The sequence below is a fragment of the Gopherus evgoodei genome, chromosome 1, assembly GCF_007399415.2.
Source record: "Gopherus evgoodei ecotype Sinaloan lineage chromosome 1, rGopEvg1_v1.p, whole genome shotgun sequence".
Classification (NCBI taxonomy): Eukaryota; Metazoa; Chordata; order Testudines; family Testudinidae; genus Gopherus; species Gopherus evgoodei.
Genome location: NC_044322.1, coordinates 35,577,858 through 35,596,725, shown reverse-complemented (window position 1 = coordinate 35,596,725; position 18,868 = coordinate 35,577,858). Strand labels below are relative to the sequence as shown.

Genomic DNA, 18,868 nt, shown 5'->3' with positions numbered 1-18,868 from the left:
CATCAGGGCTCCCAACTGAACAGTAATTCAGTAATACTGACCTGGTACAAGAATCTATCAAATTTCAGAGTGCTAATTGTGGAAATTAAATCAGTAACAATCAATATACAATCAATAGATCAGGCAACACTACCAAACTGAGCATCCAACCTAGATGCTAGGTCTAGGGAGTAGTGTTTTGTAAATACATACAGAACTCTTAAGTAGCAGCCCTACAGATCTCTCTACAACTGGAATATGTCTAAGGCATACTCCAACAAGAGTAGAATGGATGCTAGCTTATAGCTGTTCTGTATACACTATCCAACCCATCTAGATAATGTCTATGCAGAGACAGTGAGTCTCTTATGGTTGTTTGCATATGAAACAGAGACTAGAAATCCTAAATTCCTTGGTTCTGTTAAGATAGCAAGGCAGAGCACTTTTAGCATCCAAAGCATGTAGCTTTAACTCACCTATACAAGCATGAGACCTAGAGAAAAATATTAGCAGATTGTTTGATTAAGGTGAAAGATACCACATGGTAAGGAAACTAGGGTTAGGACAAAATATCACCTTATTTTTGTGAAAGACAATGAATGAAAGATCAGCCATGACAGCATGTAGTTCATTCATCTAGCCAATGTTATGGCTATGATGAAAGCTATTCTGATAGATAACAAACAGAGAACACTGCTATAGGCTCAAAGGCAGGCTTCATAAGCTTAGTTAGGATTAAATTGAGATCTCATGACAGTACTGGATTCTTTTTTGGTGGCTACATTTCAGCAAGTCCCTTTGTTAATTTGTTTACTGTATCATGTGTAAAGACTGATTTATTATCTATTAAAGTCTGGTGGACAGCTACTACGTTAACTTTCAAAGGAGGAGAGAGAAAGTCATGAAAGCTTTAACTCAAGTATGTATTCAAGAATAGACTGAACTGGGCTATGAATGGATTTGTAAATTTATCACTCATCCACTTCACAAATCTGGTCCATTTGAGATCGTAGTACCTTCTAATTGATGCCTTTTCTACTTAATCAATGTTTACTGCACTTGTAATGGACAAGATTTCTCAAGGTCCATTAGAGTCTTATAGCTCATGAAGTGAGGTCTGCATGTTAAGAGGGTCTGAGTAAACATCAGCTCAACATGAGGAAAGAGTTTAAGTCAGAAAGGCTAACAACCACTACTGTATTGGCCTGTGCTGGGACAATAAAAATCATTTTGGTTCTGTCTTTTCCTATCTTTATCCCCCTCTGGTGAAAAGGACAGGTACAGAGCAGAACTTCTACTCTAACCAGGAAAAAGGTGTCTGATATGAATAGACTTTCTCTCGGCTCCTGAAAAGAACACATGACATGACACTTTGCATTTTGTATTGTTGTGAGCAAATCTTAACCCTACAGGGTAAAGATCTTGTCTATCATGGATTTGTTTAATGACCACTCATGCAGTTCCATTCTTCTTCGAGTGATTGCTCATATCCATTCCAGTTAGGTGTGCGCGCGCTGCGTGCACGTTCGTCGGAGAAACTTTTACCCTAGCAACCCAGGCGGGTCGGCTGGGCGCCCCCTGGAGTGGCGCCGCTATGGCGCCCAATATATATCCGAGCCGACCCGGTCACCCTTCAGTTCCTTCTTACCGCCCGTGTCGGTCGTTGGAACTGTGGAGCGCGGCTTCGCTGACCTCCACACTCCCTAGCAGCTCATTTAGCTATCGTTGTATATAGTAGTTATAGCTTATTGTTGTACATATAATTATTAGTCAGTAAGTTAACTAGTGTTATTAGTGTAGTTATTAGTTGTAGTTTGAGGGGATCGGGGACCCCCCCCCTTTCCCCGCACCGGGAGCCGGTGCTCATGCCCGGCTCATCGGGTTTCAAGCAGTGCTCGGCTTGTCACAAGCCCATGCCAGTTGGAGACCCGCATGACTCCTGCTTGAAGTGCCTCGGGGAGTCGCACTTATCGGCTAAGTGCTCGATCTGCAAGTCTTTCAAGCCGAGAACCAAGAAGGAGTGAGACATTAGATTAAGACAGCTCCTTATGGAAGCGGCCCTGACACCTCCGCCCTCGGCACCGAGCACAAGTCAGCCGGTAAGCAAGCCGAGCACTGCCACCAAGGACTCACGGCACCGGCCTCCGCCGGCACCGAAACCGACTCCGAGCCACTCCCTCTCCCCGAGGCCGAAGGCGCAGATCATCCCAACATCAACTGCCTCGCAGTTAGAGCCTGCGCCAAAGACGGACCGCCTGGCACCGATACCTGCCATGGCACCACCTAAGCCGGTACCGTTGACTCCGACCCCACAAGGGCCGTCGAGTCCAGCACCTGGAGGCTCCCCGGTGCACACCGTGGTAGAGCCTGCTTCGCCTTCTACCCCGGAGACGTTTGCCACAGCGAGGGATCTGATCGTGATCACAGAGGCACCGCTGCCCTTACCCCCGGTGCGGGTACTGCACTCCATGGGCAAACCGACCCTGACCAGACCAGCTTCGGTCAGCGTAGCAGACCGGCACCGCTCCAGATCGCGGTCCCGCGGACGTTCGGCATCGAGGCGTCGCTCATGCTCTCGACGTCAATCTCGGTCTCTGCACCGGTCACGCTCCCGGCACCGATCACCTCCTCGGCACCGGTCACGCTCCCGGCACCGATCACCTCCTCGGCACCGCTCACGCTCCCGGCACCGATCACCTCGGTACCGCTCACGCTCCCGGCACCGATCACCTCGGTACCGCTCACGCTCCCAGCACCGGTCGACGTCTCGGGCATCAACCCAGTACTTGCGGTACCGCTCCAGCTCACGGCACCGCGGTGGGCGCCGCGCCTCCAGGAGCGGATCGAGACAGAGGGACTTGAGATCTTGGTCGACCTCCCGGCACCGAGCCGGTCGCAGGTCCCGGTCTCGCTCTCAACACCGTCACCAATACAGACACCGGTCACCACAACCCAGAGGTGTAAGGTCTGTCGGTACCTCGGCGCCAACTTTCGCCACTCCAGCTTGGCCGTCTAGAGGCACGTCGGCATCCTCCCAGGCAGGTAGCTATTACGAACGGGACCAGGATCCCGAAGTACCGCTGGGAGTGTTCCAGGACCCCCGCCCGCAGGACGTGGGTGCCCAACAGTGGGGTTTTTGGACACCCTGGGCATAACATCAGACCCAGGGTGGCCCCGTGCCCTGGACACGTTCTACCGCCTCAGAACATCGGGTGCCAGAGGCCACTGTTTCCCGCCCCCCGGTGGCTGAGTCGGATAAACAGCCGCCACCAGACTCCCCGGGTCAACTCGAGCAGGAACCAGTCCAGGAGCAGGAGACCACACAGGATGCCCTCATCCCCGGAGTATCCTCCTCCTCACCAGATGAGGCTGTGGCTGGGTCTTCAGCGTCAGGACCCCCACCGATAGACCTCAGGGCCCATCAGGACCTCCTCCGTAGAGTGGCCCTTAATATCAACCTACCTATAGAGGAGGTCCCAGAGGTTGAGGACCCGGTAGTGAGCATCCTCTCTGCCGATGCACCTACCCGGGTAGCCCTCCCATTCATAAAGACTATCTAGTCTACTGCCGATAACTTGTGGCAGTCACCAGCCTCCATCCCGCCGACAGCTAAGGGAGTGGAGAGGAAGTACATGGTACCCTCTCGGGGGTACGAGTACCTATATGTTCACCCTCCTCCTTCCTCCCTCCCTAGTTGTCCAGTCTGTCAACGACGGGGAACGGCACGGCCAACAGGCTCCGGCCCCCAAGGCCAAGGAAGCTAGACGAATGGACCTCATGGGGCGCAAGGTGTATTCAGCTGGAGCCTTGCAACTCCGTGTGGCCAACCAACAGGCCCTACTGGGCCGTTATAACTATAATATCTGGGTGGAGGTGGGTAAGTTCTCCGAGCTTCTACCCCAGGACTCCCGCCCGGAGTTTAATGTGTTCCTGGAGGAGGGTAAGAAGGTGGCCAGGACCTCTCTCCAGGCCTCCCTCGACGCGGCTGACTCAGCAGCCAGAACCTTGGCCTCGGGAATAACCATGAGGCGCATTTCCTGGCTCCAGGCCTCCACCCTACCTCCGGAACTCCAATATACCATCCAGGACTTACCCTTTGACGGGAAATGGTTGTTCTCGGACAAGACGGCCTCCAAATTGCAAAACCTGAAGGACAATCGAGTCATCATACGCTCGCTGGGGATGCATACACCTTCCACCCAGCGTAGACCCTTCAGGCCCCAAGCACGACGCCCATACTTCCCACCCCGCTAGAGGCAGGACCTCAGTAGACGGCATGGTCGGGGGGGCCGCAGACGCCAGTCCGGCTCCCAGGGAGGCCAAAACCAAGGGCCCTCCAAGGCACCACCGGGCTCCAAGTCCGGCTTTTGAAGGTGCGCCCGGGGACGGCGTACCAGACGCAAGACAGGATCCTTCCCCTACCTTCTCCAACCGCCTCTCCCACTTCCTCCCGGCGTGTTCCCGGTTAACTTCAGACCGCTGGGTGCTGCGCACAGTGAAGCAAGGATACCACCTGCAATTTGCTTCCTCACCCCCTTCCTGCCCCCCTTCCCGGTCCCTCTTCAGGGACCCCTCTCACGAGCAAACCCTTCTGCAGGAGGTTCGTTCTCTCCTCGCAACAGTAGCTATAGAGGAGGTACCTCTAGGCAAGAGAGGCAAGGGGTTCTACTCCCGATATTTTCTGATCCCCAAGTCCAAGGGAGGTCTCAGACCCATCCTAGACCTGTGGGGCCTCAACAAATGGATGCTCAAGTTGAAGTTCCGCATGATCTCCCTGGGAACCATTATCCCATCCCTGGATCCTGGAGACTGGTATGCCGCCCTCGACATGAAGGACGCGTACTTCCATATCGCCATCTTTCCACCGCACAGGAAGTACCTTCGATTTCACGGTCAGACATCAGCACTTCCAGTTCGCAGTCCTACCCTTCGGCCTCTCCACAGCCCCGAGGGTGTTCACCAAGTGCATGGCCGTTGTGGCTGCCCACCTCCGTCGGCGGGAAATGCACGTGTTCCCATACCTCGACGACTGGCTCCTAAAGGGGTCCTCCCAGTAACAGGTGTGGCAACATGTCGAGGTGGTTACGGACCTCTTTTCCCAGCTAGGCCTGCTTCTCAATGCCGAGAAATCCAGCCTGGTCCCCACACAGAGGTTGGACTTCATAGGCGCGACCCTGGACTCTACTCAGGCCAGGGCGTACTTACCTCAGCCCCACTTCCAGACTATCGTCTTGATCATACGGAGCTTGCAGGCCGCCCCAATCATCTCGGCTCGCACCTGCCTCGCCGCATGCACTTACGTGACGAAGTATGCCAGGCTCCGAGTGAGGCCCTTCCAAACGTGGCTTCATTCCGTATTCCGCCCGGGCAGGGACCACCTAGATGTATTGGTGATGGTCCCCCCGCAACCCTCTCCGCTCCCTCGACTGGTGGCTGACCCTCATCCCTACTATGCGCGGGGATGCCGTTCCAACCGCAGCCACCGTCGATGACTCTAACAACCGATGCATCATCCCTGGGGTGAGGGGCCCACCTAGGGCACCTGCGTACCCAGGGCCTCTGGTCATCCCAAGAGCTGTCACTCCACATAAATGTCCGGGAGTTGAGGGCAGTCCGCCTCGCCTGCCAGGCGTTTCAACGACGTCTGCACGGCCGTTGTGTTTCCGTACTCACGGACAACACAACGGCCATGTACTATATCAACAAACAGGGGGGAACCCGTTCGTCTCCCCTATGTCAGGAAACCATTCGACTCTGGGACTTCTGCATAGCCCAGTCGATAGATCTGGTGGCATCCTTCCTCCCAGGGGTCAAGAACACACTGGCGGACAGACTCAGCCAATCCTTCCTATGCCACGAATGGTCGATCAGACCGGATGTCATCCATTCCATCTTCCAGAGGTGGGGATCTCCCCGCATAGACCTCTTTGCGACCAAGTCCAACAGGAAGTGCCAGGAGTTTTGCTCCTTTCAGGGCCTCTCTCCCGGGTCGATCACGGACGCATTCCTCCTACCATGGTCCCACAACCTACTGTATGCCTTCCCTCCGTTCCCTCTGGTGCAGAGTCCTGTTGAAACTATGCAGGGACAAGGCGCATCTAATCCTGATCGCACCCGCGTGGCCCAGACAGCACTGGTTCACTGCCTTGCTGGACCTATCTGTGGACCCTCCAATTCCCCTTCCTCTCCACCCAGACCTGATCACGCAGGATCACGGCAGGCTCTGTCACCCGGACCTACGAGCCCTGCACCTCACGGCGTGGCTTCTGCATGGCTGAATGCGGCGGAGCTCAGCTGCTCCGAACTGGTCCAGCATATCCTCCTTAACAGCAGGAAGACCTCCACTCGCTCAACGTACAGGGCCAAGTGGAAGCGCTTGTCCTGCTGGTGTGCTACTCAGGGGGTGAACCTTACGCAGACCCCGATTCCCACGGTCCTAGACTACTTCTGGCACCTTAAGCAGCAGGGCCTGGCGTCATCCTCCTTAAAGGTGCACTTAGCGGCCATATCCGCCTTTCGACCAGGGGATGGTGGCCGCTCCGTATTCTCCCACCCCCCTAGTCGCCAGATTTGTTAAAGGCCTGGAGCGTCTCTACCCCCCCGCACGCCGCCCCGCTCCTACCTGGGACCTTAACTTGGTCCTAAACAGGCTCCCGCTCCCACCATTTGAACCACTAGCGACTTGCTCGCTCACGTACCTGTCTTGGAAGACGGCCTTGTTGGTGGCCATTACATCGGCCAGACGGGTCTCTGAGCTGAGAGCCCTCACAGTGGACCCACCCTACACCGTCTTCCATAAGGACAAAGTACACCTGCGACCCCACCGGGCGTTCCTCCCTAAGGTTGTGTCTGCCTTCCATACCAACCAGGACATCTTCCTCCCGGTCTTCTTCCCGAAGCCCCACTCTTCTCGGAGAGAACAGCAGCTACACTCCTTAGATGTATGCAGAGCGCTCGCCTTCTACATTGAGCGAACAAAGCCATTCTGGAAGTCCCCTCAGCTGTTTGTGGCGGTCGCAGAACGGATGAGGGGTCAACCAATCTCCTCTCAGAGGATCTCCTCCTGGGTGACTGCATGCATTCGTGCATGCTACAACCTAGCTCGTGTCCCCTCTGGCCACCTCACGGCACATTCCACGAGAGTTCAGGCATCGTCAGCAGCCTTCCTGGCACACGTGCCTATCCAGGAGATATGCCGTGCAGCGACCTGGTCATCGGTCCACACATTCACCGCACACTATGCGCTAGTCAGACAATCAAGAGATGATGCGGCCTTTGGCATAGCAGTTCTAAATACCGCCACATCTCACTCCGACCCCACCGCCTAGGTAAGGCTTGGGAATCACTTAACTGGAATGGATATGAGCAATCACTCGAAGAAGGAAAGACGGTTACTCACTTTTGTAACTGTTGTTCTTCGAGTGTGTTGCTCATATCCATTCCAAACCCACCCTCCTTCCCCACTGTCGGAGTAGCCGGCAAGAAGGAACTGAAGGGTGGCCGGGTCGGCTGGGATATATATTGGGCGCCATAGCGGCGCCATTCCAGGGGGCGCCCAGCCAACCCGCCTGGGTTGCTAGGGTAAAAGTTTCTCCGATGAACGTGCACGCAGCGCGCGCGCACCTAACTGGAATGGATATGATCAACACATCTCGAAGAACAACAGTTACAAAGGTGAGTAACCGTCTTTTACATCTCTGCTCAGCTGATCTGCCAGGCTGCTGTCATAGCCTACTAGCTGTAGAACTAAGAGATAAATGTGCTGGATACAACAATCCCACAGCACAACTGTCACCTTGCAGAACTGGGAAGAATGAGCCCCCCTCACATTTGCTGACTTACTACATTGCTATCACATTTTCTGTGATAATTTGCACTATATTCCTATAGATGTGAGGTAGAAAAGAGTTGTGAGGCCAACATATTAGTCTCAATCCCATGATATTTATAGTCTCTTTTCTTGAGAATTTCAATGACCATGAACTGTCATTTTGTTGAAATTCACTTCCCATCTTCCACTATAATAATAATGGGAGATTTCAACTATCTCCATATTGACTGGGTATGTGTCACCTCAGGACAGGATGCAGAGATAAAGTTTCTTGACACCTTAAATGACTGCTTCTTGGAGCAAATTGTCTCTCTTCTTTTGACTATTCTTGACTTAGTCCTAAGTGGAGCACATGATCTGGTCCAAGAGGTGAATATAGCTGAATTGCTTGGTAATAGTGACTATAATATAATTAATTTAACATCTTTGTGACAAAGAAAACACCACAGCAGCCCACCACAGTAGGATTTAATTTCAGAAAAAGGAACTACACAAAAATGAGGAAATTAGTTAAACAGAATTTAAAAGGTACAGTGTCAAAAGTGAAATTCCTGCAAGCTGCATGGAAATCTTTTAAAGACATCATAATAGAGGCTCAACTTAAATGTATACCTCAAATTAAAAAACAGAGAACTAAAGAAAAAAAATGCCACCATGGCTGAACAACAAAGTAAAAGAAGCAGTGAGAGGCAAAAAGGCATCTTTTAAAAAGTGGAAATTAAATCCTATTGAGGAAAATAAAAAGTAGCATAAACTCTGGCAAATGGGTTGGTGCATGGGGGACTAGGCTCCTTACAGTCATAGCTGCAGGAGTGCAAAGGCGAGCGAATGCTGTGACATAAGTGCCTGCTGCCATGTGGCTGAGGAGGGAAAGGCAAGTTCTGGCCGAGACTACAGGGTTGGATTTCACTGAAGTGATCAGATCCAGTAGCTCTGGAACCTGTCATTCAGCAGATAAACGTGCAGAGGTCGCATCAATGTGTCCTCCAATGAACTCCAGGGACTGTGCAGGGTGCAAAGTCAATTTTTCGACATTTGCAGTCACCCCAAGGGAGGAGAAAAGTGAAGGAGTTTGGACTTTGATAACCTAGCTTCCTTTCTGGACTGTGCCACCAGCAACCAATTGTCTAGGTAAAGGAAGACAAGGACTTTTCACCATGGTAGCAGCTTATCTCTGATGGCAAAAACTTTTGTGAAGACTAGTGGAGCACTGGTAAGTTGAAACTGGAAAAGCCTGTATTGGAAGTGTCAGATCCACCTGTCATAAACAGATAGCTAAGGGTTAATGTCTCTTTCACCTGAAACACCTGACCAGAGAACCAATCAGGAAACCGGATTTTTTCAACTTTGGGTGGAGGGAAGTTTGTGTAAGAGGTCTTTTGTTTCTGTCTGCCTGCTTTCTCTGAGCTTTGGAGAAGTAGTTCTGTTTTCTAATCTTTTGTTTCTAAGTGTAAGGACCAAGAGATCAGATAGTAAGTTATATGGTTTCTTTTCTTTGGTATTTGCATGAATATAAGTGCTGGAGTGCTTTGATTTGTATTCTTGTTGAATAAGGCTGTTTATTCAATATTCTTTTAAGAAATTGCCCTGTATTGTGTCATCTGTATACAGAGAGACTATTTGTATTTTTTCTTTCTTTTTATATAAAGCTTTCTTTTAAGACCTGTTGGAGTTTTTCTTTACTTCAGGAAAACTGAGTCTGTACTCACCAGGGAATTGGTGGGAGGAAGAAATCAAGGGAGATCTGTGTGTGTTGAATTGGCTAGCTTGATTTTGCATTTCTTCTGGGTGAAGAGGAAAGTGCTTTTGTTTCCAGGATTGGAAACGGAGAGGGCAAGTCCCTCTGTTTGGATTCACAGAGCTTGTGTCTGTGTATCTCTCCAGGAGCACCTGGAGAGGGGAAGGGAAAAAGGATTATTTCCCTTTGTTGTGAGACTCAAGGGATTTGGGTCTTGGGGTCCCCAGGGAAGGTTTTTCAGGGGGACCAGAGTGCCCCAAAACACTCTAATTTTTTGGGTGGTGGCAGCAAGTACCAGGTCCAAGCTGGTAACTAAGCTTGGAGGTTTTCATGCTAACCCCCATATTTTGGACGCTAAGGTCCAGAATCTGGGAATAAGGTTATAACACCACCATATCAAGAATCAGAGCGGTAGCCGTGTTAGTCTGAATCTGTAAAAGCAGCAAAGAGTTCTGTGGCACCTTATAGACTAACAGATGTATCGGAGCATGAGCTTTCATGGGTGAATACCCACTTGGTCGGATGCATGCCATGAACCATCTATCAGTCAAGTGGATGTTGACATGGAAGTAGGTATCCTGCATATCAAAAGCTATAAACCACATGCATTTTTCTAGTGTTGGAATGATGGCCGCAAGCATGACCATGCACAACTGTTTTATGAACAGAACAGTTGAGGTGTTTCAAATCCAAGGCTGGTCTCTATCCTCCTTTCTTCTTGTGCACCAGGAAATATTTGGAATAGAACTCTGAAGAAAGGCTCTGCCTACCTGAATCAAGAACTGCACCTTAAAAGGGAATCATTTGCATAGGTAGCAGAAGAGACCTTTATTTTAAAGTCCCCGTGTCCTGAACAGGGTACATGTGCAATATGTTCTTGGAATACCCCTTTTCTAAATAGACTCAGTTTACTCAGTTGTCTAAAGGATAAATGAATACACCCTGATATCCTAAATGAGTTGCTACCAGAGAGAGGCACTTTGTAAATACCAAGGGTGCAGTAGAAAGCCCAAAAGATAAGACTCTACTGGAAATACTTTTGTCAAATCAGAAAGTGAAGGTTTCTGCAGTGCCTGGGTTGGATAGAGATATGGAAATATACACTCTTTTAGATAGAAGTCTGCAAACCAATCTAGGGTGGGTATAATGGGTACTAATGTCAACATGTGCAAATGGAATTTTCTGATTAACAAGTTAAGCTTCCACAGATCTAATATTGGATAAAGCCCTCAGTCTCCTTCTTTGGTGTCAGAAAATATGTGGAGCAAAAACTGTGACCACTAAATTCCCTTAGCACCTCATCTATGACTCCTGCCTCCAACAGGGAGCAAACTACCTATCTTAAAAAGAGGTTCCTGAATAGGGATAGAACGGGGGTTCGATGGTGGAAAGTAATCTAATTAAATAGTGTAACCATCTTTTATTATCTCCAGAGTCCATTTGTTTGATGGGATAGAAATTCAAGAGTCCATGTTACAGGAGAATCAGTCTCCAAAATAAATGAGAGATGGTCGTACATTTTGTCTCAAGTGCCTGATCCTCGTGTCAAATCTGAGCTCTGACATTCCATCTCAGAGACAATGCTAAGGTTGCTTCCTCTTCATTTGCAGAATAAAAGTAGTCTCTACTGTGGCTGTGAAGGGGGAGGCTGTTGATGTTGAAATTTAGATCTCTGAAAAATAAGACTATGAAGAAAAGGAAGGGTAGGAGGCCCTTCCTGAGGGTTGACAGACACACAAGAATCTTGTAATTGACCTCATGTCCTTCATTTTTTTCTAATATTTAATCAGTTTTATTAGTGGATAACTTTGAAAGGAAGGTCTACCACCTTTGATTTGATTTTGGAAGGGAGAGTAGAAGACTGAAGGCCAGCAGGCATGGCTGAGTCTGAAGACTCAAAAAGTCCTGAGCGAATGTTTAACCACTATTTCACCATCCCTTACCAAGCTGATGGCCAGCTTCCTTTGTTTAGGAAGCAGTTTTCAATCACGGCCATCTTTTCCTACAAGTGATACTGATAATGTGACTTCACTGCCTGACAATTTGCTTCTCTGATACTGAGTGAAGCAGTTGAAAACACTTGCCAGTTGTGTTCATCTTCTTTCTTTCTGTGTCAGAAGATGTGGAATACACCTGATTCCTCTACATCTTTACATTGCCACTGCCACCGACACCACAAGAGAATCAGGGGTAAGGTGTACGAAAAAATAATACCCCTTAGTAGATTGACATAATTTGTCTGCTTTTTCCCAATATAGCCTATCATGATGCAGAAGTCCAAAATGCCCTTGCATGTTGCAACAGAAAGGTAATCTTGTTTTTTTGATGGAGAACACAGGATGTTGGATACAGGGTGAGAGGTTTCTTCTAACATGACCAATGGAAATTTCAGTGTCATAGATCTGATACCATTCTTTTCCACAACCTCATGGATTTGCAGTGCATCTTCAGATGCAAAGGGTGACAAAATAACCCCAATGTTTTCATCCGGGGAATATTAATCAAGTTCTGATTACAGCTCTTGGTATTCATCCTGAGCCACAGGCTCCTCTTCTGCCTCTGACAAAGTATCAGGAATTTTGGTTGGAGAATGCTCTCTAAAAGCAGGTGAAGTCAACAGATCCATGATCTTGGATCTGGGGCAACTTTCTCCGACCCTAGTAGGAGAGGTATTTCTACCCTGAAAGAAATGCAGAACACTCTTATAGTGCCTACAAAAAGGCCAATAGAGCCAACCTGCTCTTGGCAGTATCTGCCAATCATACCGCAATCAAACTCAGACTCCATTTCACATCTAGGAAGGTGTGATGGTCTATAAGTACCATATTTTAGTGGTGTGTTTCTTATGAGAATGGAACCTAGGAGGTATGTCAGTATATCTAATGCATTTTTTCCGTGGACTGTGGATTAGATCTCAGATCCAACTCAGAAATTACTGGAGAAACTACCAGACTGGGCATTTATATAACTGAGAAGGGAGAAATAACTTTATTGGGAGAGCCCGAAGGTATTTAGCAGGTGGAAAGTAAATGCAACAACTTGTCCAACCTCCTCCTCTTCTCTGTCAGGGAACTACAAGCAGGAACATTTCCAGGGTGGCCTCTCCCCCTATCACCTTTCCCTTTAGGAGATGAAAAAAACGGTAACTAACCTTCCATAACTGTTGTGCTTCAAAACGTGTTGCTCAAGTCCATTCCGTTAGGTGTGTGCACAGTTGCCAGAAATTTTCCCCTGAGTGGTATCTGTAGGGCTGGCCCTAGCGCCTCCTGGACCCCTGTGCTAGTATAAGGGGCAGCACCAGCCCCATGCCCCCTCAGTTCCTTCTTGAAGTTCACTCTGACAGCAGGGCAGAAGAGTGAGTTATGGAATGGATGTGAGCAACATCTCAAACAGTAGTTATGGAAGTTTAGTAACCGTTTTTATTTCGAGTGCTTGCTCATGTTGATTCCACGTTAGGTGACTCACAGGCATCTGGAGGTGGGTTCGGAGTTCACTGACGTGCTGATTGTAACAATGCTTTTCCAAAGTTTGTCATGCCAGGCCTGCCGGGTGATGGCAGAGTGGGATGCGAAGGTATGAACCAATGACCATGTCGCTGCTCTGCATTTGTCCTGGATTGGAACTTGTGTGAGGAAGGCTGCTGATGAAGCCTCAACTCTCATGGAATGGGTGGTCACAATGGCTGGGGACAGAACCTTTGCCTGCTCATGCAGGCGGTTAGCCAAGACAAGATTATCTGAGATGATGCAGAGTCTGCCACTGCTACAAAGAGCTGCAATGACTTGCAAAAGGGTCTAGTCCTTTCAATGTAAAGAGCCAGGGCCCACCTAACGTCTAAGTTATGTAGATAATGCTCATCTGGATCCATGAAGCTTTGGAAAGAAGACAGGCATAAAAATGTCCTGGTTGTTGTGGAACCGCAACACTACCTTTGACAGGAAGTCTGGGTGGGTGCACAGCTGGACCTTGTCTTTGAAGAACACTGTGTAAGGGGTTTTGAAATCCGGGCTCTGATTTCAGTGATCCTTCAAGCCAACATAATTGCCACTAGGGAGGCAATGTTCCAGGAGGAGCAGCAGCAGTGAACAAGAAGCCAGCGGCTCAAAGGGGGACCTTGTGAGCCTGGACAGTACCGGATTTACATCCCTTGGGGGAAACCGGGTTGCAAACCTGTGGGTAGAGTCTAAGTCCTTGAGGAACCTGCCATCTCATGTGAGGAAATTGACCTACCCTGGACAGGAGGAAGGAAAACTGAAATGGCCGCCAGGTGGGCCTTGACTGACGACAGGACCAGACCTTCATGCTTCAGGTGGAGCAAGTAGTCCAAGATGGTCTGCAGAAATGACAGACAGGGAAAGACCCCAATGAAAGGTCCAAGAAGTGAAGTGCTTCCACTTGGCCAAGTAGATCGCTCTGATACAGGATTTCCTGCTACTTAGCAAAACCTGCTAGACCTGCTCTGAGCAGGCTTGCTCCTTCTGGTTCAGCCACGCAGCAGCCAGGCTGTCAGGTGCAGGGACTTGAGATTCGGATGGAGTAGCTGGCCTTGGTTCTATAAGATCAAATCCAGGCACATAAGGAGCTCTAGCAGACCTACTATGGAAAAGTCCAGGAGCATCTTGAACCAGTGCTGGCACGGCCACACTGGGGCAAATCAGGATTACCTTTGCCTTGTTCCTCTTGATTTTTAAGAGGACCTTGTGTATCAATGGTATTATGTGGAAAGGCATACAGCAGATCCCCTGACCACAGCCGTAGGAAGGCATCTGACAGGTAACCACTGCCAAGCCCATGCACTGAGCAGAGCTGATTACGTCCAGATGGAGGGACCACTGGTGGTGAGAAGAAAAAGACCTGCCAAGGTGATCTGCCAGCGTATTCTGGTCCCCTGGAAAGTGCAATGCCTCAAGGTGAACAACATGTTGCATACAGAAGTCCCACAATTGAAGAACCTCCTGGCACAGGGCTAAGCAAGCTCCCCCATTCTTATTGGCATAAAACATTGCGTATGTATTGTCTGTCAGGACCTGCACTCCTTTGCCCGACAGGTAGAGAACGAACATCTGGCAGACCAAGCAAATTACCCTGAGTTTCCTGACATTTATGTGCGGAGAGAGTTCTCCCTGTGACTAGAGGCCCTGGGTACTGTGACTGTTGAAGTGGGCTTCCCACCCTAGGTCTAATCCATCTGAGACTAATGTCACCAATGGGCATGGGATGGCAAAGGGAACCCTGATCGTTATTGACTGTGGATCTGACCACCAAGTTAATGATGCTACAACGGTCAAAAGGGACTGTAATAACTAAGTCCAGATAGTGCCTGCTGAGGGAGTAGATTAACATCAGCCACATTTGAAGAGGTCTGAAGTGCAACTGTGTGTACTGCACCATGTAAGTGCATGCTGATATATGACCAAGCAGTCTGAGGCATACCCAAGCAGTCATGAGTGGGTGGGATCTGACGGGATCAATTAGTTCCGACATCACCGGAACTGGGCTTTGGCAGGTAGGCTCTGGTCCGAATAGAGTTCAGCACTGTTCCCACAAACTCTATCCCCTGAACTGGGATCAGAGTGGATTTTTGCTAATTTATCAGCAGGTCCAGCTCTTGACAGGTGGCCTATACTTTGCTGACACAGCACTGAAGTTGAGCTCATGAATGATCCTTGACTAACCAGTTGTTGAGGTAGGGATAGATATGTAAACCTTGATGTCTTAGGTATACTGCAACTACTGCCATACAGTTTGTGAAAACCCTTGGGGATGACAAGTCTGAAAGGGAGTGTGGTGAATTGGTAGTGACACTGGCACACCATGAATCATAGGAATCTCCTGTGATCATGGAAAATGGAGATGTGGAAATAAACATCCTTTAGTATGAGTAACAGTGTCTCAGATCCAGGGAGGGAAAGATGAATGCCAGAGAGACCATGCACAATTTGAACTTCTTGTGATATTTGTTGAGTCCATGCAGGTCTAGGAAGGCCTGAGGACCCCTTTGGCCTTTGGGATTAGAAAATATCAGGAGCAGAACCCCTTTCCCGGTCAAGTCTTGAGTAACTTCCTCTATGCCCCCCACATGTAGGAGCGTTTCTACCTCCTGGATGAGGAGATGCTCACGAGAAGGGTCCCAAAATAGGGAGAGGTATGGGGGTTGGGAGGGAGGAATGGATGAAATCTGTCACAGTGGAAAGAACCCAGTGGTCTGAAGTTATCTGGGGGACAGTATAGAATGGAAATAAATGGTCCAAAACCAAAAAGGAGTTTAAGGAGATCTTAAGGATGGTGGATCCTGGGTTAAGTTGAGTATATTGTCCTTGGGTGCACTCTCAAAAGGCCTATCTCTGGCCAGCCAGGTACTGGCCCAAGCCTGACTGGCAGGCCAAAGCAGAAGATGCAGGCTGGCTGCGCTTATAATCCTTCCCTTTTTTCTTGTAGGGCTTGTTTCTAAAAGGCCCCAAAAACCTTGGATGTGGCTGCGGCTAGAAGTGCCTTCTGGAGGCTAGGTGTGTGCAAAGACCTAGAGATCACAGCGTAGCCCTGGATTCCTTCAGGTTGTGCAGCTTGGTGTCCATCTGCTTCAAGAACAATGCATTGCCCTTGAAAGAGAGGTCTTGGACCAACTGCTGCACCTTGTGAAAAAGGCCCGAGGACTACAGACGCAAGCTGCACGCATGCACACAGCCAAGACCACCAATCTGGGCACTGAGTCAGCCACACCCAAGGCAGCCTCAAGAGAGGCCTTAGCTACCACCTTGTCTTCCTCCAGAATGGCCAGAAATTCTTACCTTGACTCCTGAGGCAGGGAGTCTTTGAAGCTGGCCATAGAGTCCCAAATGTTATAACTGTATCTCCTCAGCACTGCCTGCTGGTTGGAGATCTGGGGGTCTAAGTTAGCTGTTGAATACACCTTTCTGCAAAACAAGTCAAGCCCCTTTGCATTCTTATTTTTAGACATGGCACTCGCCTGACCCTGTCTGTTCTGCTCATTTGCAGTGGAAACCACCAGGGACCCAGGGGGAGGGCACAAGTACATGTATTCATACCCCTTAGCCAGAACGTATTTTTTCTCTGCCCTTTTCGAAGCTGGGGGCAGAGAAGACAAGGTCAGCCAGTGCTTTAACCAGTTTTAGCACCCCATCATAGACTGGCAGTGGAACCTTAGAGGGGGCTGCTGCAGCTAAAATATCAAAGAGGATGTCCATGGTCTTTCAGTTCCTCTGTTTTTAGCTCCAAATTTGTGGCGACTCATTTAAGGAGATCTTGGTGAGCCTGGAAGTCATCCAGTAGCAGTGGGTGGGACCCACAATTGCCTAATCTGGGGCTGAGGAAGATACCAACACTACAGGAGGAGCTGGAAAGTCCTCCACTATTGGGGTCACCTCCATTGAAGCTGCTGCTGGGGCCTTGGTACCAGGGTTGGAGTCTGAATCGGGGTCCTGTACTGGCTGGGGTGTTGCCAAGACTGCTTCTCAGATGCAGCTGTGGATGACAGATGGGAGTAGGGGCCTGGCACTGGAAGGAACACCCCATGGGTTCCAGTACCGCCAGTGTACTGGCCATTGCTCTGGTGGCCAAGTGCCCACAGCAGGAACAGCACCAAAGTCCTGTGTGTAAGTGGTGTCTCCTTGGTGGGGGAATGGATTCCTCTCTGGTCTCCGATAAGTGTTCTTCCCTTGGAGATCATGGCGGAGCTGTTGCTGTTCCTACCTGCTGGATATGATGTGGAGTCAGAGAATGGTGCTGTGGAGGGGACAGAGACTAGTGCCATACTTCCAGTGACCAGTGCCAATGAGCTAGGGACTGGCGTCACGAAGCTGTTGACCTAAGCCGCGGAGCTGGAGACCAGTGCTGGGACGGCGACCACTGTGGTAGATCCATAAGGGGTTTCCCTCTGGAGGGAGCAGTCTTCAATGAAGAGTGATCTCATGGTCTGTGCAGTACCGGGAGGGGCATCAGGTCCTCTGCTGCCTATAATGCCTCTAGTGTCAAAGGGGCTCTCAAGCACACGGTGCCCCAATTGCTCCCAGGAGTCAGTGGTGGATCCCTGACTGGGCTCAACTGCCATCAACCATAGCTCTGGGGAGGATGAGTGGTTCAGCAGGGGTCTCACCTTGTCAGCCTCTCCCCTCTTATCCTTTATTGACACAGGGCAGTGCCCTGTTTCAGTGCAGTTTCTTGTGCCACTTCCTCAGCACTGAAGATGGTGAACAGTGCCAAGCAGACCTTCGTGTTGGGGGAACATTCCGTACCGAGGCTGAAGTGCTCGGTGCTGAATCAGAGTGGGACAGCTCCAAGGCCAATCTGAGGGCTGCTTCCATTAGCAGGACCTTCATGTGAATGTCCCTGTCCTTTTGTGTGTGTGGCCTGAAGCCCCTGTAGATTGTGCACTTGTCTTTAATGTGTGCTTTCTGGAGGCACTTTAAGCAGCTTACATGGAGGTCGCTCACTGGCATGGGCTTATGGCAGCTGGCACCCAGTTTGAAACACGGGGACTGGGACATGCCCTGTCCCTGGGACATCCTGCAATGGGACCACTACCTCCTCTAACTTAACTAACTGCTAACAACTAAGTCCTAACCATATACAAGAATAACAGAGTTCAGAAACCACTAGGAGAACTTGCAAGCACAAGAGATAAGTCATTCCAGCAACTGTCATGGGTGATAAGAAGGAACCGAAGGGGTGTGGGGCCAGCAGTGCCCTTTATACTGGCGCAAGAGCACAGGGCTCCAGGGGGTGCTAGGGCTGGCTGATGGATACCACTAAGGGAAAAATATCTTGTAACTGTGCACATGGGAACGCACACACCTAACATGGAGTTGACACGAGCCCTCGAAGAACCACCACTATTGTCTCTTGCGACTCTGACACTCCCAAAAGAATTTATAGCTTTCTAAGTTTTATTTAAAAATATAGACACACATAAAATAGAAGTATTTACTGAAGAGGTTTGTACTTCTGTAAGGCATAAAAGGGAAAACAAAACTGCAAAAATACCTGGTCTAAAATCTGTTAGAAAAGGAAGAGACTCCACATTCTGATTACAATGCTTCAGGACTTGATCTAGACTCTCAGATTCCAAATCCCAGCTGACATCATTATCCTCTGTGTCGCTCTGCTGGTTAAGGCCCTCTGCTGATTCAAGACGAATGTACATCTAAAAAAGACAAGGGTTTTATAAAAGAAAAAAGATTACAGCTTTCACAGACACATCAGAACTAACTGCCAGGTGTAATAAGTGATAAAGGGATATTTACAAGGATAATGTTTTTTATCTTGGAAAGATTTGTCACTTAAACACTGCCCCCTCCCCTAAT

At 49.4% G+C, this 18,868-nt stretch overlaps 1 protein-coding gene across 1 annotated transcript in view; it reads right to left on the bottom strand.

The window, feature by feature from the left end:
- RNF17 (ring finger protein 17) overlaps positions 1-18,868 on the bottom strand; it is a 215,496-nt gene that overhangs the window by 7,168 nt on the left and 189,460 nt on the right. Inside the window, exon 36 of the mRNA XM_030561299.1 lies at positions 18,549-18,708. Coding sequence (XP_030417159.1) covers positions 18,549-18,708 — 160 coding nt within the window. The remainder of the gene's footprint in view (positions 1-18,548; positions 18,709-18,868) is intronic.